The sequence below is a fragment of the Neopelma chrysocephalum genome, unplaced genomic scaffold (genome assembly GCF_003984885.1).
Source record: "Neopelma chrysocephalum unplaced genomic scaffold, ASM398488v2 Primary Assembly neopelma1_77, whole genome shotgun sequence".
Classification (NCBI taxonomy): domain Eukaryota; kingdom Metazoa; phylum Chordata; class Aves; order Passeriformes; family Pipridae; genus Neopelma; species Neopelma chrysocephalum.
The window spans coordinates 1863238-1889851 of record NW_020897738.1 but is presented as its reverse complement, the minus strand read 5'-3'; the positions used below and the strand labels follow the sequence as shown (position 1 = coordinate 1889851).

At 46.8% G+C, this 26614-nt stretch overlaps 2 protein-coding genes across 3 annotated transcripts in view; one reads left to right on the top strand and one right to left on the bottom strand.

Annotated features, from left to right (window-relative positions):
- Positions 1–843: 843 nt before the first annotated feature.
- SVOP (SV2 related protein) lies at positions 844–17089 on the bottom strand. Of its 2 annotated transcripts, XM_027689378.1 has the most exons (16): positions 16786–17089; positions 15124–15284; positions 13750–13835; positions 12917–13015; positions 12180–12251; positions 11658–11782; positions 9298–9361; positions 8266–8391; positions 7187–7315; positions 6636–6709; positions 6229–6305; positions 4906–5013; positions 4388–4499; positions 3624–3705; positions 3304–3393; positions 844–2848 (listed from the first exon to the last, which is right to left on the bottom strand). In XM_027689378.1, the coding sequence occupies exons 1-16, from the start codon at positions 16818–16820 to the stop codon at positions 2660–2662; spliced, it is 1629 nt and encodes a 542-aa protein (XP_027545179.1). In that variant the 5' UTR covers positions 16821–17089; the 3' UTR covers positions 844–2659. The 2 variants fall into 2 exon arrangements, with proteins under 2 accessions (XP_027545179.1, XP_027545180.1); XM_027689379.1 differs by lacking the exons at positions 13750–13835; positions 15124–15284; positions 16786–17089 and adding an exon at positions 13390–13717.
- A 1000-nt stretch (positions 17090–18089) lies between these two features.
- USP30 (ubiquitin specific peptidase 30) overlaps positions 18090–26614 on the top strand; it is a 9486-nt gene continuing 961 nt past the window's right edge. Inside the window, exons 1-12 of the mRNA XM_027689380.1 lie at positions 18090–18104; positions 18871–18980; positions 19446–19628; positions 20221–20324; positions 21200–21298; positions 21941–21983; positions 22245–22339; positions 23132–23191; positions 24234–24320; positions 24826–24906; positions 25450–25651; positions 26275–26395. Coding sequence (XP_027545181.1) covers positions 18881–18980; positions 19446–19628; positions 20221–20324; positions 21200–21298; positions 21941–21983; positions 22245–22339; positions 23132–23191; positions 24234–24320; positions 24826–24906; positions 25450–25651; positions 26275–26395 — 1175 coding nt within the window. The 5' untranslated portion in view covers positions 18090–18104; positions 18871–18880. The remainder of the gene's footprint in view (positions 18105–18870; positions 18981–19445; positions 19629–20220; positions 20325–21199; positions 21299–21940; positions 21984–22244; positions 22340–23131; positions 23192–24233; positions 24321–24825; positions 24907–25449; positions 25652–26274; positions 26396–26614) is intronic.

Here is a 26614-nt window from a genome sequence, read left to right as displayed (position 1 = left end):
AGCTGTAGTGGGCTCCTGTCTCCTTCTACTCAGCTCATGCAAAGGCCACAGATATGCACAGGAGTTCGTTCTCCCAGACTTTAGTGAGCTTTGGATCAAGCTTTAGGCATCACTTAAATCAAAGACCCAGCAGGACCAATCGTGGTATTTATATCATTAAACACATTTTTAGTGCAGAATTCGTAAAAGGTGAAAAGCAAAAATGCCTTTAACTGTTGTTTTTTCACACTGTAAATGTCACAGGCTAAAAGTGACCTATTCAACAGCATCAAAAGTTTGCATTCCCTATAAATCTTTAATGAGAAATAGTTTATCTGTAGGATCCAGGTGTGCACAAACAGATAAATTTTCCCTAAAACTCTCTGAAGGCTGTTGCAATTCTTCAAAACTGTTGAATAGTGGCCTAAGAACTGAAGTGAAACGTGACCATTAACATGGAAAAGCAGCGTTTTAACTAAAGGTAATGAATAACTCCTGTGCTGGGAGGTGGGTTCCTGCAGCCAGGGCTGTCCTGCACTTGGATTCTGTCACCTCTAACCAGGCTCAGCTCCAGAGGCCCCCCCCTGTTCTGGGGTTCACACCCACTGGGAATAGCTCAGGGCAATCCCACAAGGAGAGGGGCACAGGAGCACCTGGGAGAGTGACCCAACCCCAGCCCGGCAGAAGGGGGTGAACACAAAGGAGTTGTGGGTGTTGCCAGTGCCATGAGAGCCCTTCTGTTTACTGGGATCAACTGGAGCCTGAGCTCACAGGACACAGGGACAGTGGGGACAGAGAGAACCAACCCCGCTGGAACAGACAGCAGGATCTGTGCTGTCTCCCACACCTGATCCAGGGATCCCAGGGATCCCCGGGAGCTGAATTCATTTCTGTGTAGCTGGGAAAAGCCAACTTTGCCTGTTTACACCAACCACTCCTGGAATCTTCCACTGAGCCACCAGTGGGGACTGGATGGACACTACACTCTGGTGCCTTGGCAAACTGTGCCTGTTCCCAGAGACAGGCACACACCCACACACACAACACCAACAACCTCTTTGGCCTTTTTCCTTAGCCTGAGTTTCCTCAGGTTTTTTAAGGGATTATCCACTTCTGTTTTCCCTCCAGTTTCTGAACAATGAGCCTGACATGTGGTGGAGCATCACACAGTGCTGGGAGACCCCCAGTGACAGCTGAGCCCAACAGTGTTCACCTGTACTGCCCCCAAACATGGGCTCAGTGACCTATTCCTGCTCCCAGGAACAGGACCTGCTTCCCAGGATACCTAAAATATTCAACTGTGCAAAAATGTGCTGCACACTTACCTGTGTTTATGTGAGACACCTGATCAGACAGACTATGAAAACACATCCCAGGACGAGCACAGAGTCCATCTCCCTCACATTTGGTTGTGTTCCATAATCTGGAATCCTGAAAATACACTGGGACCTGGAGGAGGCACGTCTCAGATCCTCACACATTCCCATAGGCTCTGCAATGGGATTTCTTGCCCAGTGACAGGTTTCCGAGTTTGTCCTCACCTGAACTCCATGACATTCCCTGACAAGAGTAGGATCATCACCTCGAGGAGCCGAACCTGAGGGAGGGATGTTCCCCATCCAGGGGTCATTGCAGTTTGGCTCTTCCTGTGACTTTTGTTCCTTTTATGTCACAATTCCAGCTACATTCCTTTGTCACCAGTCAATGTACAATCAGCAGCTCTGGAAAAGTCCTGCCCAGCTGTCAGGAGGCCAACTTTTTTTGGGAGACACTTGGAAGCAACTCCATCCCAACAGCAGCTCTTCCAACTCAGATTCTGGCTACACTGTGGGAAGGTGCTCAGGTAAATGGAGCAGGGGCACACCTGGATCCATGGACAGAACCACAGCAGTGAGCACCTCCCCACACCAAGCAAGACAGAGAGCTCAAGGTTTCTGGCAATGTCAGAGAACTCAAATTCTGCTACAAACCATGAGGATTTAAAAGCTGGACTTGATGATCTTGGAGGTCTTTTCCAACCTTAATGATTCTATGATTTATATTTGTGATATAAGGTTTCAGCTCTGCAGCAAATACCACCCTCAGGGCTCCAACTACCTGCTGGGATGGGAGAAACATTCAGGAGTTCATTTCCAAGCAATCCTTCCCAGTTAAATCTCCAGGAACAGAACCCACAACCAGGGGAACTGCAAAGGTTGGTTTGCCAGAACCACATTTTGTTGTGTTTTTGATGGCTAAAAGTGCAAGGCAGGCATGTAATTCCTAGTGTAGTGTATGGAACCCATCCTGTGCAGGGCCAGGGACACAATAAATATCAACCTCTTGTTTTTAGGCTCAAGAGTTCAGTATTTAGTTACAGCTGATGCTGGGCTGCAGTCACTTGGTGATTTGCTTGGCACGGGACGTTTGAAGCTGAAGAGCTGACCATGCAAGCACAACAGAGAAACACCCTTCCTGCTAAACTCCAGAGGATGTCTGGATTAAATCCCTCTCCATACAGATGGAAAGTTTCTATGAGTGTGAGCAAAGAGCAGCAGAGACACAATTTGCTGAGGTTCACCCCCAGATTCCTGCAGTTTGACACGTGACGTTGGCAGTGACGAGGCTCAGCTTTCGATGCTTCAGGCTCGGAGGTTTTGTGAGAAATCTCGCTCCAGTCATTCGTTCTTTCCATGTGCCATCACTCCTGTGATTCCCCTGGGGAGTGAGATCCTCTCCCCACCATCTCCTGGCCCCATTCCTTGTGGCTGGACTCCTGGAGGCCACGGCCCTTCGTCTCGATGGGCAGGAAGCAGGAGGCCAGGGCGGCCAGGAGGCAGCAGCCGCTGTAAACCACCAGGGTCAGGTACACTGAGGATTCCAACATCACCTGCAGGAAACAGGCAGGAAAGGAACACAGGACCTCAGCAGGGAAACAAATATGGATACTGATGTAGTAGTAGAAATTTTAATTACAGCACTGGAAAAAAGATTAACAGCTTATAAAAAGGAAGGAGGGGGGCATTTTGTATGGGCAGATATTGGCAGGACAAGGGATAATGATTTAAACTCTCAGAGGGCAGGGTGAGATGGGATATTAGGAAGAAATTCTTCCCTGTGAGGGTGGTGGGGCCCTGGCACAGGTTGCCCAGAGTAACTGTGGCTGCCCCATCCCTGGGAGTGTTCATGGCCAGGTTGGACAGGGCTTGGATCAATCTGGTCTGGTGGAAAGAAAAGCAGGTTCTCCGTGACCTTCACAGAATTATGGAATTGTTAAAGTTGGAAAAGACCTCCCAGACCATTGAGTCCAACCTTCCTCCAACCTCAGACAAAAAGGGATTTTACCTGTGCAATGAAGGGGGTTATGAGGGCTCCCACTCTTGCCATTCCACTGCATGTTCCCAGGCCCAAAGCACGTGTGGCTGTGGGATAAACCTGGGGAGAAAACATCAGCCCATTAATGCCAGTAGGAAGTTCTCTTGCTTTCACTCCTAAATCAATGGAAATGACTAAGTGCTGCCACAGCAGGTTCTGTTAGACAATGACAATGAGATCTACAACTCAAATCTTGGCTGGAGTCCGTTGTGAGCAGGTCATCAAAATTACTTTCCCCCCCATGTTCTCACTCCCCGTAAATATTCTCATCACAAAAACAACCCCCTTACCTCAGGAGTGTAAACATAAGCAGCCTGAAATCCTCCTGAAATAAAGGCTCTTGCAATGAAGAGCAGCACAGTCAGAACATTCCTGGGAGAAGAAAGAGGAGAGCAGAGTTTGAGACTGTTTGGTACAATCTGCTGGGGGTTCACTTGGAGACAAGTGCAATAAAGATGCTAAATTTATTAGAACCATTTCTTTTGGCTTTTTAATGAACCCTTTGCATTTTTTTCTGGACCTTTTAATATAACAATGATGCCAAACAATCTGCATTCCCACAATCCCACGAATTTTCTAAATTTCCAACTGAGAGCTGGGGCCTACTGAAATAAAAATGATGTCCATGAGAAGGAAATGAGAGTCCACCTTTCCTGTTTAAAAGACATGAACCCAATTACCACCTGGATATGTGCAATTTTATAAGATTCCTTATTACAAGGTTTCTGTGAGGTTTTGGACAGAGCCTGAAAGAGTTTAAATTCAGATGTGATTTAAAAGTGTCCAATGGTTACATCCTACCCAGACTTAAACTCTTATTTTCCCCTTTGGATTGCTCTGTCCACAAGATTATAGTAAAGGATTTCTTCTCTCCTGCTTCTTCTAATTTCCTTACAAACTCTGGTGAGAAAACCCAAACCCAGCCTTAATCCTTTCTCCAGTTGAGCACGACCATCCCATGGCTTTTCAAACCACCACTTCCAGTTCTCCTGCCTCAATCAAGAGAGAACATGGATCAAATTGATATTCCAGTTGTTCCCTGTGTTGTACCCACCTTCCAACACAGAGGAACAGCAGGAGGCTGCAAAATGAGAAGACAAGGAAGGACAGGGCCATGGTTTTCTTGCGGCCGATCCGGTCGATGATCCAGAGTGTCACCAACACCCCTGTGGAAGAGAGCAGGGGAGTGTTGGGAACTGAGCAAAGGGGGAGGATGGAGCAGTTTTTAACAGTCTGCATTGTTTAGATTTGAGATTTTGGTCTCTCTTTCAAATACTTTGCTGCTGTAGGAGTGAACAATCCACTCTGCCATCCCTTAAACACTGATTAATCCAGTGGTTCCTCAGGTGAAAGCCAGAAATGCCTGACTATGGCTCGCTGGAGTAACTTCTGACCACTATTCTCTGCTCATCTTCCCATTGCTGCATCTAAGGGCTCTTTAGAAGTTGATATTTTCTTTCCATTCTGTTATTAGATGGCATTAGGACAGTCAGACCAGTCCCATTTCTGGTCCCAGAGCCCCCTCCCATCACCCTGAGCAGGGAAGAACTGGTGCTTCCTATTGCCACTTACCAGGGAATTCTGACAGGGTTGTCCAGAGCAGGTCTGTGTAATCCTCCTCTGTCAGATACTCACAGGTCAGGCTGCACTTTGCTTTAACTTCCTGCCTTCTGCTGGATACTGGGGGAGGAAAAAGGAAAAAAAATCAAATATTTCATGTATTATAAGTGATCTCTTCTCTGTTTACACTCCTGGTGTGTGTTTATCACTCTGACTGCTGTAGTTTAGGAAGGGCTGCAATGAAAGGACTGGCATTGGTTCACTGTACCCACAACGCTTTAAAAATACTTCTGGAAATTCATCTATGGATAGAAATGCAAGTGATTCCACCCCTTGGATTTAATTGTTTTTCCTCCTCTGAATGCCTAATGTGTTGCTTGGATGGAATCCACAGTCAGAGGGGCCGTTCCAGAGCAATTCCAGGTGATTTTACCTGGAAGGCAGAGCTGACACTGAGCAGTTTTATAATGTTTTCTGTGGCAGGTTTCACACCACTCTCACAATGAAAACTTCCACCTCCTTATCACCTGCACAGCGTTAGTTATTTTTCACTCCAGGGCTCAGGACAGAATTAACCTCAGAAATTCAGTTTCTCCCCACATAAACTGGGATACCAACACTTCCTGTGCTCTGAGAACACTGAATAGTCCCATGTCCTTGTAAAGCCCAGTGTTTTCCCGGGCTGCATCCTCCTTTGGGGAGGAAACCAGAGTTAGACCCCTCAAATCCCTGATCACTGCTGTGCAACTGTGGGATCTGGGTCTGCTCCCAACACTCCCCCTCCTCTTTCTGTAATTTTCCAACTTCCAGGCAGTTTTCCCTAATTACAAGTGTTCTGAACACAATCATCCCTCCCCTGGGGAATCAGACTTTTCAAACCTCTTCTTAACACTGTCAAAGCACCTTTTTTTTTCCTCCCTCCAAAAATCTGCAACAAAAAGGACGATGATTTCCTCCCATTATCTTTTTTTCTCAGCAGGTTTTCCCATCTGGAGAACCCAGGAGCTCCACAGCAGCAGTTTCTCTCTCTCTGAACTAATTAGCTCTGTCAAATCTGCAAACTTATATTTATTCCACCACTTTTTTTCCTCAAGAAGAACAGATAACAGGTCTCCCTTGAAGGTTGTCTTGCTGTTTTACACTTTGAGTTCAAAACCACTGCAGGATCTCTCTACCCTGTGCAGGAGATGAGGAACAGTCTATAAAAATGTTTAAAATAAACTTAAAACTCAGCCACATTCCTTCCCAAACCAACAGCAGAAGGTGATCTAATAAAAGATATTCCACCAATTTTAACAGGGTATATTTAAGAAGAAAATATGGATTAGTACTCACTGCTGCAAACATCTCCTGCTTGGAAGAACTCTGTAGTTAATAAAACTAACCCATAATATGAAAAGGCATTGGAGAACCTGCAAGGAAGCAAATGAGAGAGGAATTCTCAGCTGGTCAAACTGAGATTAAACAACATGAATCAAAACTGAACCCACTGTGGGAGGACATGCACTAAGTGCTACCTCAAAGCTATTTCCTACCAGCATTTAGCAATTAAAGAGCAATTTAATTGGGAATGAGGGTGATTGGGTGGTTTAATGAATTACAAATCAATATACATTGGGGTTTTGGGTTTTGTTGGGGTTTTTTTGAGGAGGAAGTTGCTGTATTTGAGTAACACTGTAAAATACCTTCAATAAAAAGCACTTAGAGTTGTGCTGGCACTGAAACTTTGTGTTCCCTCTTACCATATAAACCAGAGTAACAACGTGGTCCATCTGAAATGGGGGGTGAAAAGGTCCTTCATTTTTCCTCGGTCTTCCTGTTGAAAACAAGCAGAAATCAGATGATCAGGGAACTCAGGGGTCCTGGGCTGGAGGATGCAGAGTGGCAAGAATCCCAAACTCCCAGAAAGGGTTGGGTTGGAAGGGACCTTGAAGATCACCCAGTCCCACCCCTGCCAAAGACAGCTAAAGTGTCAAAGTCCATCTTGTCTCATGAATTCAGATCCGGGAATTCCCATCTGAGCTCTTCAGCCTCGGGGCTTGATTTTCTTTAATAACAAGGCCTTGGAGTGAGGTTAAATAACACTAATGCCCACTTTAAAGGTGCTTTTCACTTTCAAACTGAGAAATTAACTCTTCCTCACTGTGAAAGAGGAAGCATATGATCATCCTGTATTTTTTCTTACTGGTTGAGGCATTAAAATCAAACAGAACATCGATTATTTGCTAATAAACTACACATCACCTTGGCACAGTTCCACCGTATCCCACATTATTGAAGTGCCTGGACTTACCTGTCTGGAAATGACCAGTTTTCCCAGAGGCATTAGAGCTCCATTTTCTGTTGCTATCCTCTTCAAAGTGGCAAGTGCTTTCTCCTGGTTCCCAGACAACACATCATACCTGGCACTCTCCGGCAGCCACTGAGGGAGCAAAGCAGGTCACACGAACAGGGATGTCACAAACAGCAAGAAACATGCTGGGATTTTCCTTGGGAGAAATCCCAGTGACTCCAGCACAAGGAAGGATTACAGAACTAATCTTTAAGAATTCAGAGAATCATCTCATCAGGCTTTAAAAATGACAACCCCCCATTTTTCCCATAAACTCAGAACTCCAGAAGTCTTTCCCTTCAGTTCTCTTGGGTTTATCCTTGAGAAGTGTTGGACATTTGTGCCAGTTCTTTCCACTACATCTTCCCTGTAGGAATGGCAAAGCATTCAGGGCAAAAAAAATTCCAAAATTCATATTTTTAAGCTCCTTTTAATTTCAAACAAGGTTGGGAGCACCTGTATAACTGGAGGAATTCTTGAAAAACTAAGGAACAATAAAAACTGCTAATCCACCTGACAAGGACATTTATCTATAAGGAGATTGAGTGATTGGCAAATATATCACCTAATAAATAATAAAACATATCACTGAAGCTCAGGGTTAAATCACATACATCTTAATTTGGAATCTGATCTGGACTCTGCAGATTTTACCCCTGATTTGAGTGAATTTTTAAGTGGAAAGTGATTCTAAAATCTAAAGAGCATCTGGGAAGTATCAAGCACTTTTGATAAAATGTTGATTCCCCTGAGCTGGGTTGAAACAAAGTCATTAAATTGGAGAGGGTTCCAGGCCTGATTTCCCAAAATTCCAGCCCACCATTGTCCTCCAGCAATTAGAGACACACAAACACAGCTCTCCCTGGAATGGTTTTAGCAGCACCCTGTGGAAACAGCATTTTTGCATTACTGCAGATATTTCACAGAAGACACCAACAGAGAGCTCAAAGCTGCCGTGATTTCCTTCAGCTGGGTCACAGAATGGGGAGGAGAAGTGGGAATGGAGGGAACACGTATTAATCCTTGGAGGAAATACCTACAAAGCACAGGCCAGCGAAGAGCAGGAGCGGGAGGGCAGAGAGGATGAGGAGCCAGCGCCAGCCCAGCGTGGGCATCACCAGCACTGCCAGGAGCACCTCAAACACAGTCCCAAGGGCCCAGAACACCTGGGGAAGGGAAAAGAAACAGCCACAGGTGAGGATATGAGTGCTCCTAAGGTCTCCTTCTTTGCAGCATTCCAGGATGTGCTCTCCAGGGATGGCTGGAGGGAGAAACGCCAGAGACATTTCAGGTCTGTACGTGTGTGGAAATAGAGCCCAGACACTTTTGGAGGGATTTGTTTAAAGGTTATAGGGGTGAAAATGTTCATTTCCCAGCCTTCCAGTGCCTAGAGGGGGCTTACAGGAAGGCAGGAGATGGACTTTTCACAAGGGCCTGGATTGAGAGGACAAGGGGAATGACCTTAGGCTGAAGGAAGGGAGATTTAAAGGGGTTATTGGGAAGAAATTCCTCCCTGTGAGAGTGGTGAGGCCCTGGCATAGGTTGCCCAGAGAAGCTGTGGCTGCCCCATTCCTGGAAGATGTGATGCAGCCAAGTAACAGTTCTGGCCCTGACTTTCCAACCATCCATCAAAGGGCTGTGAATTTTGCCTTAAAATATTCATAAGGTGAAATTCTGCTCCCTGTGACTTTGACACATTTGGATGAAGACGTGGAGCTGAATTTAGCCCTGGATTTATGGACCAGTCATTCCTCCAAATCCATTACTGAGCTGTAGATGAATTTCACCGTGGAATTACAGACACCCAGTGCCCCCCTGTGCTCAGAGCAGTCAGTCTGCACCCCTGGATGGAAGTTAATTTGCAAAAAGGCAAATTCAACACAAAGAGAGGAGTGTGATGTGGAAACTTTCTGTCTTTTGGATGTGAGCTGGTACCAGATAACTCAGCTCCACACTGATGTGGACAGGCAAGGCCTGACTGCAGCTCTGGGGGGGATTTCCAGGCAGGAGGATGGAAGGGATGTAACAAACAGCAGGATTTGTCCCTCCAAGGATCAGCACACACTGCTCACCTCTATTAATAAAATGCACTTTGCTCTGGCTTTCATTGGAAGGAACTCAGCATATAAAGTTACCCTGCAAAGAGAGAACAGAGAGAAAATGTCATGTTAGCACAGTGAGAAAAATGCCACATCAGCACAAAGACAGAAGTTCAAACATTCCCTTTGGCTTTTAATTAAATTGCTAAACCCAGAGGAGTAACTCAAACCCCTTCCTGTCCCCCAGAGCCAGCCAGGCTGACACTGGGGCAGACTCCCCTTTCTACACCAGAACCAACCCTTCACCATTGCAACAGAGGACACAATTTGCTCTTCTCATGTGATTTTGTGACCCCATAGTTGTTGTCTAAATGATGTTTTCACAGCCCTGCTCTGGGCCAGGCCTTGTATCTTTTATTTCCAGTGTGGTCCATCAGAATCCAACACAAACTCTTGCTGGGGAAAGTTTTTCTTCAGGGCTTTAAAACTGGCTCAGAGAATTTCACATCAGTCTCCTCTGCCAGGGTTCAATTCTACAAGAGGGGAAGACTTTCAAGGTCTGATCATGTTACTAGTATAAAATAATTTGCATTCTTTTATTGTGGGATTCCAAAAGAAATCACTGAGCTCTGCAGAGGCTTTGTTCCATGACTGTGCCAAAGGGAGATGGCTCAGCTTCTCTGGGAGTGTTTCCTGGGGATGAAGGCAGGGCCAGCAGCCAGTCAAGGCTCCCTCATCTTCTTCAAACTGTCTGCTCAGGCTTGTCTTTGCTGCTTTGCTCCTGCTCTGTTTGCATTCCATTGACTCAGCCTGTTTCTGCCTCTAAACTCCTCAGGCTTCCTTTGAGGTTTGTATCAAAATTCCTACTAACTTAAGGAATAGTGGATTGATTTATGAGGAGCTGCCCAGGAAGCAAAGTACAAAGTCACTGAAGTACAAAGTTACACAACATTATATCAAAGCAGGGATTTAGAGGAGAAGGAAAATCACATCTTGAAACGTAGGAGCTGATAAGTGACCCCAACGTAAGGACATGGAATTGTTGGAGCAAGCCCAGGGGAGCCCACGAGGCTGATTAGAGGACTGGAGCACCTTCCCTGTGGAGACAGGCTGGGAGAGCTTGGGCTGTTCAACCTGGAGAAGAGAGGGTTGTGTGGAGACCTCAGAGCACCTTCCAGTGTCTCCAGGAGAACTGGAGAGGGACTGTTCATCGGGAACTGCAGTGACAGGACAAGGGGAATGGGTTCAGACTTTTTAGGTGAGATATAGGGAAGAAATTCCTCTCTGTGAGGGTGGTGAGGCCCTGGCACAGGTTGCCCAGAGAAGCTGTGGCTGCCCCGTCCCTGGAAGTGTCCAAGGCCAGGTTGGATGGGGCTTGGAGCAACCTGTTCTAGTGGAAGGTGTCCCTGCCCATGGCAGGGGTTGGGACTGGATGAGCTTTAAGATTCCTTCCAACCCAAACCCTTCTATTCTATAATGCTGTACAGAACTGTTTTCCTAAGAGAATATTCCACATTCCTGAACACTCCACACCCTTGCAGCTCTGGATGTTGGCTCTGTGAATGAACTTTCATATTCAGCATTAGACAGCATCTCACAGACAATTCCCAGAGGAGGCCAGAGCTTCAGGTGCAGCTCTGTGTCTACACGTGGACAGAGGGATATGTGCCACAGTCAGTTAATGGATTAGTGCTGGAGGTTTTTGTTTTAAAGGCACCTTTCAGAACAATCTCTCTCTCATAGCCATTAGTGAAGATGCAATTACAAAGATATTCCATTGAGATTCAGCCACTCACCTCTGGAGTTACACAGCCTGCTTAAGGATATTAGAAAGGAGCTACTCCTCCTACTTTGTGAAGAAGTCAATGAGCCATCAATCAAAGACAGACTGACTACTCCCAAATAGCACCTCCACAAGGCAAAATATCAATTATTGATAAGGACAAAAGACAGAGAGAGAATGGCTGAACTCTTCTCTTTACATTCATAATTAAAAGCCTAGAGCAGAGTTAGTTGTTCCAGGTGGGAGATGTATGGATCCCTCTCTTCCATGAATGGAACGACACAGCAATAGAGAAATATCCTGATGCTGCCTTTTATCTCTGAGCCATCACAGCACCTTCAGTGCTCCAGGTTGGGGCTGAGTGGGTTTGGAATTCCAGCTCAGGTTGAGACACGGAAGTTTAGGCTCTGGCTGAACAATAATCTGTGGTTTTAGACTCAGCAGTCAGGGCTCAGCTCTGCCTCTGAATGCTGGTGTTTAGGTCATGACCTGTCTTGCAACAAGACCAAGGTTTGGATCAGCTGAACAGAAACAACACTTCAATTGGACATAAACATTTTATAAAAAATGAATAGAAAAGAGGAATTTGGACTTGTGAATATTTACTTACGACTGAGGCACTCCTCCAATCCCAAATCCCACCAGGCCCCTCAGCACCAGGATCCAGCTGTACACGGGAGCAAACCCACTGAGGATCCCATAGTAGAGTGTCCACAACACACTGATCTTCAGGCCCTGCATTAAACAGGAGTTAAAAAAGAGTTTCTGCTGTAACACAAATTAACTAAGTACACAACAGAGCTAAATATTCCCTTTATTTCATGGGAGGTCAGTTCTGGATGTGCTTAGTTCTGCTTTGTGCCTGTGGACTCTGACATTTGTGACCATAGAATCCCAGAATGGGTTGGGCTGGAAAGGACCTTAAAGATCATCTCATTCCACCCCCTGCCATGGGCAGGGACACCTTCCACTAGCCCAGGTTGCTCCAAGCCCTGTCCCACCTGGCCTTGAACACTTCCAGGGACGGGGCAGCCACAGCTTCTCTGGGCAACCTGTGCCAGGGCCATCATGCACTGAAACATCCCCACTGCAGAAATATTGGGATAAATTCCAGTAGGAGCTGCAGACTTACTGTTTTTCTCCCATACTGGTCTGAAATGTTTCCCCAGAGGGTGGAGCTGGACATCATTCCCACAAACACCACCTGTGAAACATCAAGAAAAAATTTTCCCCTTAAACACAAGACAAGTGAAAATCTCTGTGTGACAGCAAAGAAAACAAAACTTCCAGGGAAAACAGAAAATTTCAGCACTAACAACAGAGTGACAAGTCCAGGAGGTCATGGAATGGTTTGAGTTGGAAGGGACCTTAGAGATCATCCAGTTCTCTCTGGCTTGGAGAGAGGAAGCAACAAGGCACCTCTCCAGTCAGCTTTGCCATTAAAATTCCATCCAGTGACAAACCAGTCTGGCACTGGACTGGGCACTCTGGTACACTTGTTTGCTCTCTCACAGCTCCCACTGCGTCTGTGTCCAAGGGAGCTTAAATGTGAGGAGGGAGAAAGATTTTCAAGCAAGACAATCAGAAGTTACCAATCTTTATTTTCAATTAATCTAACGGTTTGAATTTTAGGATGAGTCTCAGTCAACTCATACATTTTCCTGGAAATTACACGAAACTTTGAGCCTGAAACTTCCTCAGTTCTCAAGTTTCATGGCTTTTAAAAAAAAAATCTCTCTAATCTTCCAAGCCAAAGGCAATCTGCAAAGGCCATGCAGAGATTTAACTTGGGGATACAAAGCATAATGTCAGGATAACACTGAGAGGAAAAGCCTCAGGGAACACAGGAGCTGTGAGTTGTTTTCCTACCGAGGTGAGCAGAGCCACCTGCCAGCTGGGCAATCGCCACTCACAGTGGAGCTGGGGAGCCAGGATGCTTAAAATCATCATTTCCATGGCATCTGCCATCTGCAGGGGGAAAAAAGAGCAAAATAAACCACTGCCTGACAGTTAGAAGGACATAGGAGTCAATAAATACACCTTGTTGGAATTTCTGTGCCATTCCCACTCCGTGGTGGAGCAAACACAGCAACAGGTTCCCTTTTAAACTCATTCCTGGATGTTGTGTTGAGTAACTAATTTCTGATTGTTGTGATCAGTAACTCTGGCACAGAGGATTCAAAGAGCCAAATCTGAAGTTATTGGGAGGTGATTCCAAGGAGTCACCCAGGCTCAGTCACGTCCACAGTGCAGATTCCAGGGACGAGCTTTCAGCTCCTTCACACACAGATTCAGTCAGAATTCTTTATTACCTTATAACTTATTCCCTCTCTCCCTTATACCTGGATTTGTACCAAATATGTTGGTAGATCATCTGTAGGCCAAATTCCACAGCTGATTTAGGATCTAAAGCGTGGCACATTCCAACCTTTTACATGGGTCTGAAACAGCATTTGAAGTGGAGAATCAAACTGATTTTTCAAACCCTGATTTACAAGAATTTGAGAGACAAAGAATTCCATCGGTTGTTCATTACCCCCAAATAACAAGTTTGACTCCTTGGAATTCCTTATTTTAGAATTTCAAGTAAAAATTCCTTCTTTGCTGTACATTTATCTGTTTGGAAACTCTCTGTGTCCATGATATGAAATCCCTGAGGTTCTCTGGTGACCATGCAATTGGTGCTGATCCCAACTACTTGCCCAGGCTAATCCGGTGATGACAGAGAGCTTCCACTGGAACTTCCCAAATCCAATGGCTTCCACCGCATCTTCCACCATGAAAGTATCTGGAAAGAAAACAATTCCAGTGCAGGAGTGGATTTCTCAAGAGCCATCCCTTGAGAGAGCATTTGCTGTGAGTACAGCTCCTAATTAACCAGGTAACCTGTTGAAATCTCAAACATATAACTCAGCTGCTTAGTTTTAATACAGTTCCTACTCAGGAAAATCCCCATGTTCTTCAAGAATGGTGCTAAAATCAAAATAATTTGAATTATTCCTGGAATATTTCAATCCCATAGAGGTAAATCAATGTGGCACCAGCAAATCCAGCACATGTTCAGCCTCTCACTCCTGGGAATGACTCCTCCAGCCACTGAACTGCAGCTTGTTCTGGGGAGAAATAAAAGCTGTGCAACAGCCCCCAGCAATGCTGGGAGCTGCAGGGAATGTCTTATTGCAGGGAGGGTCAACCTGGAATTATTTAAATCAAGAATTTGTCCAAGACACACATATCTTAAAGCCTATTTCTGTTCAGAATGCTGAGGGTTGTTTCCCACACAGTGCCATGACCTCATTACTTTGTTTCAGCTGAAGATGCTGAGATATCTCAAATTCCTTTGCTCAAGTGCAAAAAAATGAACTGAACAAGAAAAGCACATTTTGATATTTGAGCTGTTCAAGTCTCACAGTTGTAACACTTCCAGCAGTTTAAAAAGGATATTCCCCACAGAAAAGCTTTGTCTGGCTCAGAGCTGCCCATCCTCGCTCAGCAGAGCCCAAACCCACAAACCAAGAGGAAATCAAACAAAATCCAGTGGATAAAACAGAGCAGAGATGTTCATAAATAAGATTAATAACATCCTACCAAATTGTCACCTGCCTTGTGTAAGACAAAGCCAATATTTCTCATCTCTCCCAAACCAGTGCTGCCTCCAGGCAGGGAACAGAGGCTGGGATGCCCATTCCTCCTGTCCCTCTTGTCCTCTAGGAAAGGAGAAGATGGGAACATTGCAGATTCATCTCAGCCTTGAAGGAGAGCCAGGTGTACCTGCTCCAGCAAACCTGGCAATGTTTTGGGAGCAGGATCAGTTCTAAGGCAACTAAGAAATAGTGGTGACTGGATCTACAACTCCTAAAAGGGTCTGTTACTGGGGGTACAAAGCCAAACACATGGAGCGTCCACAGAGAATGGGGTGATTAAACCAAGATTTCCAGGCGTAACATATTTTGCCTATGTCATTATTTCCTGCTTTTCTCTGGGGGTCTTTCACTTCTCCAAACCCAGTGTATCCACCTTGGTTAGATAAAGAGGCCACACCTTTCCCCTGTCAGGAAAACCAGGGACCTACTCACCATCCGTGGGGTTGGCAAATTCCTTTGGCACTGCAGCTCCATCCTCCAGCTCCACAGGTTCTAACTCTGTCCTGACCCCCTCAATCTGCACCTCGTGCTCTCCTGAAATTCCATCCTCATCCGACCTGGAGCTCTCCCCGGTGCGGCGAAATTTCACCACCCTGAAACCAGGAACAGGGATTAACACTTCCATGGGCTATTCCAGGAGCTGGGCTTGGTTAGTCTGGGGCCCTAAAGATCATCTAGTCATCCCCCTGCCATGGGCAGGGACACCTCCCACTAGACCAGAGCTCCATCCAACCTGGCCTTGAACATTCCAGGGATGGAGCAGCCACAGCCTGTGCAGGTCCCTCTGGATCCATCCCTTCCCTCCAGGAGGTGACCCCATCACAGGGCTCAGTGTCACCTCGCTGAGGGTGTCCCTGATCCAGTTAGAGTTTCTGCATCTTCCCAACTGTAATTTTGGAGGTGATGGATCCTCACAAAGGCAGAGACTGCTCTGAGAATCACAAATCTGAGCAGAGAACAACCTGTCTCATTCCTCAGTGCAGCAAATCAAAATATACATTTATCACTCAGGAATATATGAAACAAATGGACACAGATGAAGGGAAAAAACCCCAGGGATATTTTCTGTTCCAGACTTGCAAAATCCTCCACTGCTGGGACATCTCAGGGAGCTGCTGCATTTATTGGCAAGATCTCCCAGCACAAAACACCTGATTACACCTGCACTGGGAGGCATTTTGGAGCATATTCCTGGGTTCTGGTTTAAAAAATGGGAAAACCAGTCCAATAAAATAATGTCTGATCCCTTTTCCTGACAAGCTGAAGGCATCCTAACTAAGGATCTGGAAATAACTGGAGTTAGTGGCCATTTCCCAACTTATCAGGAGTGTTATGGGACAGTTTGCTCTGTCATTGACACGAGCTCATGAATATTTAACACAAACTTTAAACATTCATTCCCTGCCTTGCAGAGCCAAGGGTTTATAAATAGGAATATGTTGCAAAGCACCTGAGAACGGAGCACGGGGAGAAATGGGGTTGGTTTTAAAGGAAACACTTGGCATTGAGGGAAAGGGAAGGAAACCCCGGGGTTAAAGGCACAACGGTTTTATCACTTTTTTTTTTTTTTTTTTTTTTTTTTTTTTCCCCAGATCCAGCGACCACATCCCAAAGGCAAAGAGTTCCTGGCAAATATCAGCCTTTTCCTTGTGCAGCAGCGTTTGCCTCTCCAGAACCCCTGGGAATGTCGCTGGTCCTCCCCAAAAGCCCCTTTGCAGGGCAGGTTCTGCTCCGCAGTCGCTCCCGGCAGGAGGAGGAGGATGGGGAGGAAGAGCCTCCTCAGCGTTATTTACAGATAAACCCCCTGCAAAGGCGATTCCTACCTTCCCTCTCCCAAAAGCCCTTGGCACTCGCACGGTTTTATCCCACCTCTCCTGATTTTTACCCCCATGCAAAGGAGAAACCCCCCCAAATCGAGGGAATTTATGTAACGAACGGTTCCTGCATCCCTGGGGATGCTGAGCCCGGGCAGCACAGCGGGAAAATGGCCTGTTTCCCGCGGCCTAAGCCCCTTCCCGGCAGAATTCCCGTAATCCCGGCGGGATTCCCGCTGTCCCCGCGGGCGGAGGGGCAGGACCCCCCCCGGCTACTCACGGGAGCTGCCGGAGCTGGAACAAATCCTCCTCCATGGCCGGGCGGGGCGGCTGCGCTCATCGCTCCCGCATGGCGGGGTCGGGATCGGGATGAGCGGGATCGGGATGAGCAGCGGGAGCGGGATGCGGGAACGGCAGGAGCGCCGGGAGAGGCGGGATGGGGCTGGACAGCTCCGACGGGAACGGCCGGGCCGCGCAGCCGCTCGCTCGCTCGCTGGACTCGGCTCAGCCGGGCTCAGCTGGGCTCATTTCGGCTCAGCCGAGCACAGCTGGGCTCGGTTTGGCTCGGCTCGGCTCAGCCGGACTCGACTGGGCTCATTTCGGGTAGGCTCGTATCAGCCAGGCACAGCTGGGCTCGGCTCGGCTCGCCTGCGTTGGGCTCAGCTCGGCACAGCACGGCTCGGCTCGGTTTAGGTGGGCAGGGCTTGGCTCAGTGGGGTTATTTCGGCTCAGCTCAGCACGGCCCGGCTCGGAGTGGCACGGCTGAGCTCAGCTCGGCATGGTTTGGCTTGGGCAGGTTCGGCTTGGCTGAGCTCAGCATGGCTCTGCTCCGTTTGGATGGCTCAGCTCAACTCAGCTTGGTTTGGCTCGGCTGGACTGTGCTGGGCTCAGGTCAGCACGGCTCGGCTGGGCTGGGCCGGCCTCAGCTTGGCTCGGTTGGGCTCGGCTGGGATCAGTTTGGCTCGGCTGGACTGGGCTGACCTGGATTTACCATTGCTGAGCTGGGCTGGGCTGAGCTTAGCACGGCTCGACTCGGCTTGGCTCAGCTGGTCTCAGCTCAGCTGGGCCCGGCCCAGCCGCTGTTCCGTGTCCCTGAACAGCCCCAAAGGCTCCATTTAAAGGCGATCTCGAGGTCCCGCAGGACCGGGGGCGGTTGGAATATTGGCTCGGGCCATGGAACCCCTGCGGGTCGAAACCCCCGTGGGGTCCAACCCCCCCCCCCCCAGCCCGGCCCAGGCCCCCGCGCCCCTGTCCCCAAGTCCCACCTCCGGGGCTGTCACACCCCCCGGGCTGGGGTGACCCCGGACGGCCCTTTCCAGGGTTTTTTTTCCCGATATCCAACTGAACCTCCCCCGGCGCCGCCCGAGCTTTGGCACAGGGCGGTCCCGCCGCTGCCCCGGGGCTCTGAGCACCCTGCTCGGGGGCTGCGGGCCGGGCGGGGCAGGGCCGTGGCCCAGGACATCGGTACCGGCCCGGGACACCGGTACGGGACCGTCACACCGATACGGGGCTGTCACTCCAGTACAGACCCGGGACACCGGTACGGGCCTGTCACTGCCGGTACCGGCCCGTCACCCCCGGTGCGGACCCGTCACACCGGTACGGGCCCGCCAGGCCCTGTATGGGCCCGCCAGGCCCTGTATGGGCCCGTCACGCCTGGTACCGGCCCGTCGGCCCCGGTCCGGGCCTCTCTCCCCGCTGTCCCCCCACCCCGTCCCGGGGTCCCCCCGCTGCCGCCCGCGGCCCTCCCGCCCCCATGGCCGGTCCCCCGCAATAACCGCTCCCCCCCGCGCCGCTTCCGGCGCCGTCGCCGCCCGCCCGGTCCGCCCCGTCCGCCGGTCCCCCCCGGTCCCCCCGCCCGCGCGTCTGCGTTCCGGCGCGGCCATGCTGGGGCTCGGCGCGGACGGGCCGGTGCGGCGGCTGCTGCGGGCGGGGGAGGGGGCCAGGTGTGAGGGGAGGGGACAGGAGGGACGGGGGAGGGGGCCAGGGGTGACAGGAGGGTGTCGGGACACCGAGGAGGGGGCTGGGGGGGCTTGGGGTGGCCGGGGCGAGCTCTCGGCCGACCCCTTCCCTTTTTCCTTTCGCTTCTCCCCTTCCCTTTTCTCTTCCATTTCCCCTATTCCCTTCTGCCCTTCCTCTCCCCTTCCCTTCTCCCCCTCCCTTTCTCCTTTCCTTTCTCTCCTTCCTTTTCCCCCCTTCCCTTTCTCCCATTTCCTTTCCCATTACCTTCTTCCCTTCTCCCTTTCCCCCTTCCCTTTTCTCCCTTGTCGCTTTCTCCCTCTCCCCTTTCCCCGTTCCCCTCCCGGCCGGCCCGTGTCTGTGCCCGTGGCCGTGCCCGTTCCCATGTCCGCATTCCCGTTTCCAGGCACAGGGTGATGCGGCACTGGGGTGTTGTGGGGGGCGCGGCGGCGGCGCTGGCGGCGGGGCTGTACGTGCTGTGGGGGCCCATGGGCGGCAGGAGACGGCGCCGGAGAGGTACCGGGAATGGAAATGGGGGGACAGGGAATGGGGGGGGGGCACTGGGAATGGGGGGACTGGGAATGGGGCTGCTGAGTCGCTCAGCCCGTGTGCTTCTGTCTTCTACACCTTGGCACGGCACCTGTTTCTATTTTCCACTGCCAGAGGGCAGGGTTAGATGGGATATTGGGAAGACATCCTTCCCTGTGAGGGTGGTGGGGCTGCCCCATCCCTGGAAGTGTCCAAGGCCAGGTTGGAGCAACCTGGTCTCGTGGAAGGTGTCCCTGCCTGTGGCAGGGGGTGGGACAGGGTTATCTTTAAGTCCCTTCCAACCCAAACCAGTCTGGGATTCTATGAGATAACAAATAAGACTGAAATAATTTAATTTTCACGCAGTTATAGCACCTAACACAACATTTCTACTGACAGATGGTATGTTTTTCCCAGACTTCATGGTGTAACCTCTCACACTTCTCTTTGCAGGGCTTGTCCCAGGCCTCCTGAACCTGGGAAACACGTGTTTCATGAACTCCCTGCTCCAGGGCTTGTCCTCCTGCCCCTCCTTCATCAGGTGGCTGGAGGAGTTCACAGCCCAGTATAGGACAGAGCAGAGCAAGTCCCAGGAGCACCAACACCTTTCAGTCACTTTACTGCAGCTCCTCAGAGGTATTGGAATGTTTTCCTCTTGTGGTAAACTAAGAATAAAATATTTACCATAAACATTATAATTTTTAGCCTTTTTTTCCCAAAGAAAGAAGTTCCTGTAGTTTTATTCCCTGTTTAATTTCCCTCTGTAATTTTGAACCCCTTGGCCAAGCTCAACCACCTTTCACAGAGGGGCAGAATTCTATAAAAAAAGAAATCCTTAGTAAAGAATTTAAGCATTTTTTCCAAGATTTAAATTTTCCAAAAAATCTGGACTATTAAATGAGATACTTTGGATGATTTTGCATAAGAATATTAAAGCCTCTGAGCTCGAGGTGACTCATTTCAGACTCGTCCCTGTGCTAAATTCATCTCAGACACATCTTCAAAATGACCCATTGGCTCTCCCTGGCTTCTCTCACAGGGGTTTGGTTTAAAGGAAATCCCTTGGAAGTTCTGTCTTGGGATGTTTCTACTAAAATGGTGCCAGTTAAGATGTGCATTGAGCTGCTGTGGGGATGAGGGGGCTTTAACTTGGGGGTTGTGACCTGTGAAATAGCGATTTTCCCCCCATTTCTGGCTCCCCTGACATTTGTCCATGCCCTGTTCCCAGCTCTGTCCTGCCAGGAGGTGACAGAGGATGATGTCCTGGATGCCAGCTGCCTGCTGGAAGTGCTCAGGATGAATAGGTGGCAGATCTCCTCCTTTGAAGAGCAGGTGAATCAGGGAACATTCCTGGTCTTACCCCTGACCAGGGATAATGGACCTGGAGCTCTGGGACCAACTGCCCTCAGTGTCAGAGCTGACTCCTGCTTTAAAAAGGAATGGGAAGCAACCATGGGATTGAGGGATGGGGTTTTCAGTTTGCTGGGATATTCCTCATGGAAAGCCTGCCTGCTTCCAGACCTCAGGATTACCTTCAGACTTGGAACAGCAGAGCCAGGAATATTAAACCAGATTAAACCAGCAGAGATCCAGCCCTACCTTCCCTATGGCTGATGGATCTGTGCTTTGCTTCCAGGGATGGGCTCCACTCACAATTCCCCATTTTCTTACTTGTACCATCCAAGATTTCTAACCTTTCCAGGATTTCTATTCCTTGTCAGTGTTTCCAGCCCTGGGTGCAGTTGGTCAATGAACTCCATCAATATCTCACTCATAAAGTACATTCTGTATTTCCACGGATAGATTCCAATTAAGCTTTTATTGAATTCAAGGAAAACAAGTATTTGGGCTTAAATTCTTTTATTTTTTCCTCCAAGTGTTTTAGTTTCTTGTGAGTTTATATGGCCCAGAATATCTTTAATACTCTGTGCTGTTATAGAGGTTTTTGGCACAACAGGTGCACAATGGGTGTAATTAATATATTTTATATATTTATATATTTATTTATATACTATTATTAAATGGTATTGTATATATTTATATTATACAACATTATTTAGTAATATTTATTATGTATTTATATATTTCTATTATATTAATAAATACGTAAGGTGGGCTCTGAGCTGTGATTTTTCCCTGATTTCCCGGGGTTTTTCAGCCCTCCTGGGGTGTGTTCTGAAGTGTTTTGGTTCTCACTGTATTCCCAGGATGCCCATGAGCTGTTCCATGTCCTGACCTCTTCCCTGGAGGATGAACGGGACCGGCAGCCCCGTGTGACCCACCTGTTTGATGTGCACTCCCTGGAGGTGACTCCTTTCATTTCATCAGCAGGAGTTCCTGGAATCTGCCTGGATTCCCAACTGTTCCAAGTGTCTGTTTAGAAGCTCAGGATATTTTTATTATGTTCACAAAGCTGCTCTTTGGTAGAAATTAATCCATATGTCAGGCAATTTAAAGAATTTAAAGAAAATGTCTTTGAATTTACACTTATCCTACTTTCCTGAGGGTTTTGCATCCCTAAATCCACTAAATGTAGGGATTTAAATACTAGCACAGAGCAGGAGTCCATCTCAGCAGTTACTCTTATAATGAAAAAGGCTTGAAAACTGTAAAATGGACATTTATGGGGGTAAAATTTATCTTATCCTCCAGTTCAGTGATAAACTTGATGGAAAGTTTCTATCTCTTTTTGCCTAAAATATATACAAAGGTATATAAAATCTCATATTTTAGTGCTCTGAGGCAGAGAATTCTGTAGATTAATTATTCATTTTATTAACAGTGTAAATTATACATTTGCTTTGTGCCAGGTTTTTTTGTTCTTCAAATAAAAAGAGCCACTAAAACTCCCACAGTTGTTCTAATGCCAGAAAAGCCAATTAGGGATGAAATAGGAACATATTTAATTGTTTCTAAGGTTAATGAAATCTTTTTATCTTCCTCTGTAGCAACCAGAAACAACCCAAAAGCAAATAAGCTGCAGAACAAGAGGTAGGATTTTATCCATTCTGGAATATGAATATTCATAGGGGAGTTGCTTTGTTTATTAAGGGAATAATATTAATTGTTCTTTGTCTGTATTGGGCTGAAATACACCTCAGAAATATAAATAAACCCCCATTAATTATTAGCAGTGGGCCAGAACATGCTTTGGAGCAGTTAATTTTGTTACTGTGGGGCAAAAATGTGGAATTAAAGTGATGAACGTGAATGTATGGAAAATAAAAGGGTAATTGCAACCTTGTGTTGCAGGATCTCTTCCCCCTGTGTCAAACCACTGGAAATCTCAGCATCCTTTCCATGGGAGGCTGACCAGCAACATGGTTTGCAAACACTGTGAGCACCAGGTACAAAACCAGCTGCTTTTATATATATTTATTTCTTTATTCATTCAGTTGTCTATCTATCTGTCTAAAATAATTGAAGGAATAAATATATATATAAATATATATATACATACACATGTATAAAATGCGTGTGTGTGAAAATATGTAATATTTTATATATAATATGGTTTTATAATATATATTTTTTTATATGTGTATGAAAAGGGACTTAATTTTTCAGCTGTTTATTGTGGTGTTGGTGAGGAATGAGAATTTATCACTATTTATCACTAAATATACTGAAGGAAATGAAGTGTGATCCACTTTGTGGGGATAAAAGCTATCTCATCAAACAGAATAATAGCTGTCATCTTATATAATTAATAATATTACCTGACAATCCACTCCCATGGGTAGTGGTTTAGGACTCGCTGTTCATTCAACAACTATTAAGATTGCAAAGGGGAATTAATTTTCAGTCCAGTAATCTGGAATGAGGAGGTGGAGATAACCTGGATAAAGAAAAGAAATACAGAAAACAAATCTCATTTATAGTTCAAACTGTAGGAGTTCATTTCTCCTTTTCCTTCTCTAAACCTTGCAAACAAATTTAAAGGAGCAGGAAGAGGCCCAGTAGTGCCTTAGGCCTGGTGTTCCTGGTGCTGTGCTTGGGAAATGGGGCTTTGGATCCCATTCCACCAGGAAATTGTGGACAGCACAGGGCAGATGTTCGTCCTGTGAGAGTTTGGTTGGGTTTTTTTCTGGCCTGACCTGAGTTCTGGCTCCCTGGATATCTGGAATGTTCTCTTGCAGAGCCCTGTGAGGTTCGACACCTTCGACAGCCTGTCCCTGAGCATTCCAGCAGCTGTGTGGGTACGTATCCCCCTGCTCCAGGATCCAGCCTTGGAACTGTGGATCCCCTTGGAACTGTGGCTTTCCGTTCTCTAGTGCCTTTGTCAGGTGCTTCAGCCTCAGAGTTTCTTTTTCTGCCCTTTTATAATCCTGTGGTGCTACTGCAGGACCTTCTCCCTGATGTGTTGGTGCAAATCACCAATGAGTACAACAAACACAGGGACACAAGGAGGGTTTTCTGTTTCTCCTGGTGAAGGATTTGTCCTTCCTTGGATTTGATCATATCCCAAGGGCTGCTCCCCACTGTGGGAAGGTGCCCTGCAGCTGCTGTCCCAGTTCACACCTTACCCCACACGGGCTTTTCCATCCAGTGATTTCAACTGGGAATTGTTTCCATTTCTTTTTGGCTCTGATAAACTTTGAGTGCCAAAACACTGCAGATTTTGGGGGGCAAAATGTGCAGGATATTTTTGCATTTTAACACTTTGTTATTTCATTTCTGGTAGTGGTTTGTCTTCCCAGACAGGGAGCAACTACTTGCAGTCATGGAAGTTCTGATTCCTGCCTGCAGAGTGCACTCCTGGACAGCCAGGATTGGGATTTGGACACATCTTGTGCTATTTGGGTTTTGGTTTATACCATCATTGAAGATGATGCCCTTCACCCCTGGCAGTGGGGTGGGACAGGAAGGAAGCCTAAATGCAATTAAAAGCTGTATTTCTCCTGTGCAGAGGCTCAGAGAGCACAAAGTGACCCCTGAAATGCTGGAACTAGACAAAAATAGGACAGGAATCTGTGATTTAAAACCCCACTGAAGGAGTCACACAGGGAGTCGCAGCTGTTCTTACCCACAGGCTTCCATGTTTTCCATGTTTAATCCAGGCTGAGGAAGAATCCTCACAATTACATTATCCATCTGCTACACCCACAGCCATTTAGGCATTTTTTTCAAGAAATAACTGTGCAATTCTGTAGTTTCTCTGGAAAAAATTATTAAAAATCCTTTCCCAAAAGTCAGTGTCTGAAATTCCTGCAAGTAACTTTGGGTTTTCTTGGTACTCAGGGCCGTCCCATGACACTGGATCACTGCCTCCATCACTTCATCTCCTCCGAGTCTGTGAAGGATGTTGTGTGTGACAACTGCACTAAAGTAGGTCGTTGGAATTTCTACAACCTTTGAGCTCAGTTTTAACCCTGCTGACACAATTCTGCCTTCAGTTTTCAACTCCTTTTCCTTCATGACTTGAAGAAAGACTCTGACCTGCTTGGGATTTCAAATAGTTAACATGGAGTTCTTATCTCAGGGAATATTTTGAGGCTTTATTTTTTACTACTATTACAAAACTTAAAAATGTTTTATTCTGTAGTTGCCAGGTATTATTTAGATAGTATTTGAGATATTTATTTGTTCTGGTATTGTTTGAACACAAACAGAAACATCAGCTGGAGGTGGGGTTTGTTCTGGAAGTGTTTCTGCTTGATTTTGGTTTGGAATTCTGATCCTTTAGGATAGGCCAGGAATTCTGAAGAAATTCCTAGGTATAGTTAATGCCCTGAGCCCAGTTCTAGACAGACAATTTGCAGACCTGCACTATGATGTAGAATTGGACACAGCAGTAACCAAATGGCCTTATTTTATTTCCCTCTGATTTCAGATCCAGGCAGAAGGAATTCTAAATGGGCAGAGCATAGAAAACCAGAGAACAACATTTGTAAAGCAATTAAAGTTAGGAAAGGTAAGGCAAACTAACCCTCCAAACCTCTTTCTAAATCCTGTTATACAGTAACTTCTTTCTTTCATGTGTTGCTTCATGTCCATTTCTTGCTATTAGACCATTGTAATGTTTTACTTTTAAAAGTAAACTCATTTGGCAAATATTTGTGGGCATTGAGGCCTCAGTTCAGCCAAACATCAAACTCTAAAGAATGTGAATATTCTACTGTTATTCAGCAAAACACTTAAATGTGAGTTTGGCTGGGTCACGCCTTGCATTAATTCTTGATTTCATCTACACATAACTACTTGACCTTTTTCCCCTGTGCAGTCCATTAGTTATTGAGGATTAGCACATCCCAGGAATTATTGAGGATTAGCACATCCCAGGAATGTCTCAGGGGTCTGAGCTATTGCCATGTCTTGGGGACACTGTTGCCACTGAGCCCACACAGAGACAAGGGAACAGCTCAGGGATGCATTTCCTTGTCCCCTGGACTTCCCACCTGTTTGTTTGCATTTAAAATGTGTTCTGATCTTCCTTTCCTGTGGGATGTTTCTGAAGCTGCCACAGTGTTTGTGTATCCACCTGCAAAGGCTGAGCTGGTCCAACCAAGGCACTCCCCTGAAGCGACATGAACACGTCCAGTTCAATGAGTTCCTGGTCATGGACATCTACAAATACCGAGTTCCTGTGCAAAAATCCAGCCACAAAACCCCAGAGGAGACCCCTGGAACAAAGGATGGAACAGCAGTGAAATCTCCAGGTACTTTGCCAATAAAATATATCAAGTATTTCTGCATTTCACTGAAAAACATTCTGATGTGCAGAATGAACACAAGAACAGCATCTTCACATGGATCTGTGCAAAGAGGGCAGGGAGAAATCCCTTTCCCAGCCACTGTTCCAAATCTACAGTTCAGTTTTGATCATTTAATTTTATCCTACTAAATATTTAAAAAATCAGAAAACATTATAAAAGATAGCAGAGAACTCACATGTTTTATGTTCAGAGGAAGGAATGTTGAATTTGGAATGTGCCTGGATTTTTCTTGTTAGTGATCTGTTCTAAGGCTCCAGGACAAGCAGAGAAGGAATGCTGGGAATGGTGAATTCTGGAAAAAGAGTTGTAAAATCCAGCTGTAGTAAGGCTGTCCTTTAGGCAGCTCAATAATTTGTTCAGTTGGGATTTTGTAAACATGGTAATTTTTGTATTTGTCATGTAAAAACAATCACTGCTGTGCTTGGATATTGCAGTCCTCTGGATCTGGAAGGGAGTGTGATGTGTAAAGAATTAGAATAAGTAAAATACAGTATCATAAGTGCTGTTATTAGCAATGTAATAGTAGCATTTAAGTTAAATCACTGAATTTCTCCTTCCTCTGGCAGAAGCAGAACAAACCCCTGGTACCAAACCACTCTTCATGAATGGTGCCTCCTCCTCCTCCTCCTCCTCCTCGTTTTTAATGTCCCCAGGAACTTTTCCACTTGCTGCATTCCCTGAGTGCAGGTAAGTTAGAGATTTGTACCCTGTCTGTCCTTCAAATTGTCTTTCCTTTAGTCTGTCTTTGTCATGAGGCTGCACAGGCACAGAACTTAACATCGGTCCCAGCTCCTGCCCTTGTATCTTGGCTGATTTTTAGTAGTTCTTTTCTCTCCTATAGATCTCTTAGAGATTTCTTTCAAACATTTAACAAGCTGGAGATCCCTTATAGATTTCCCTCAAACA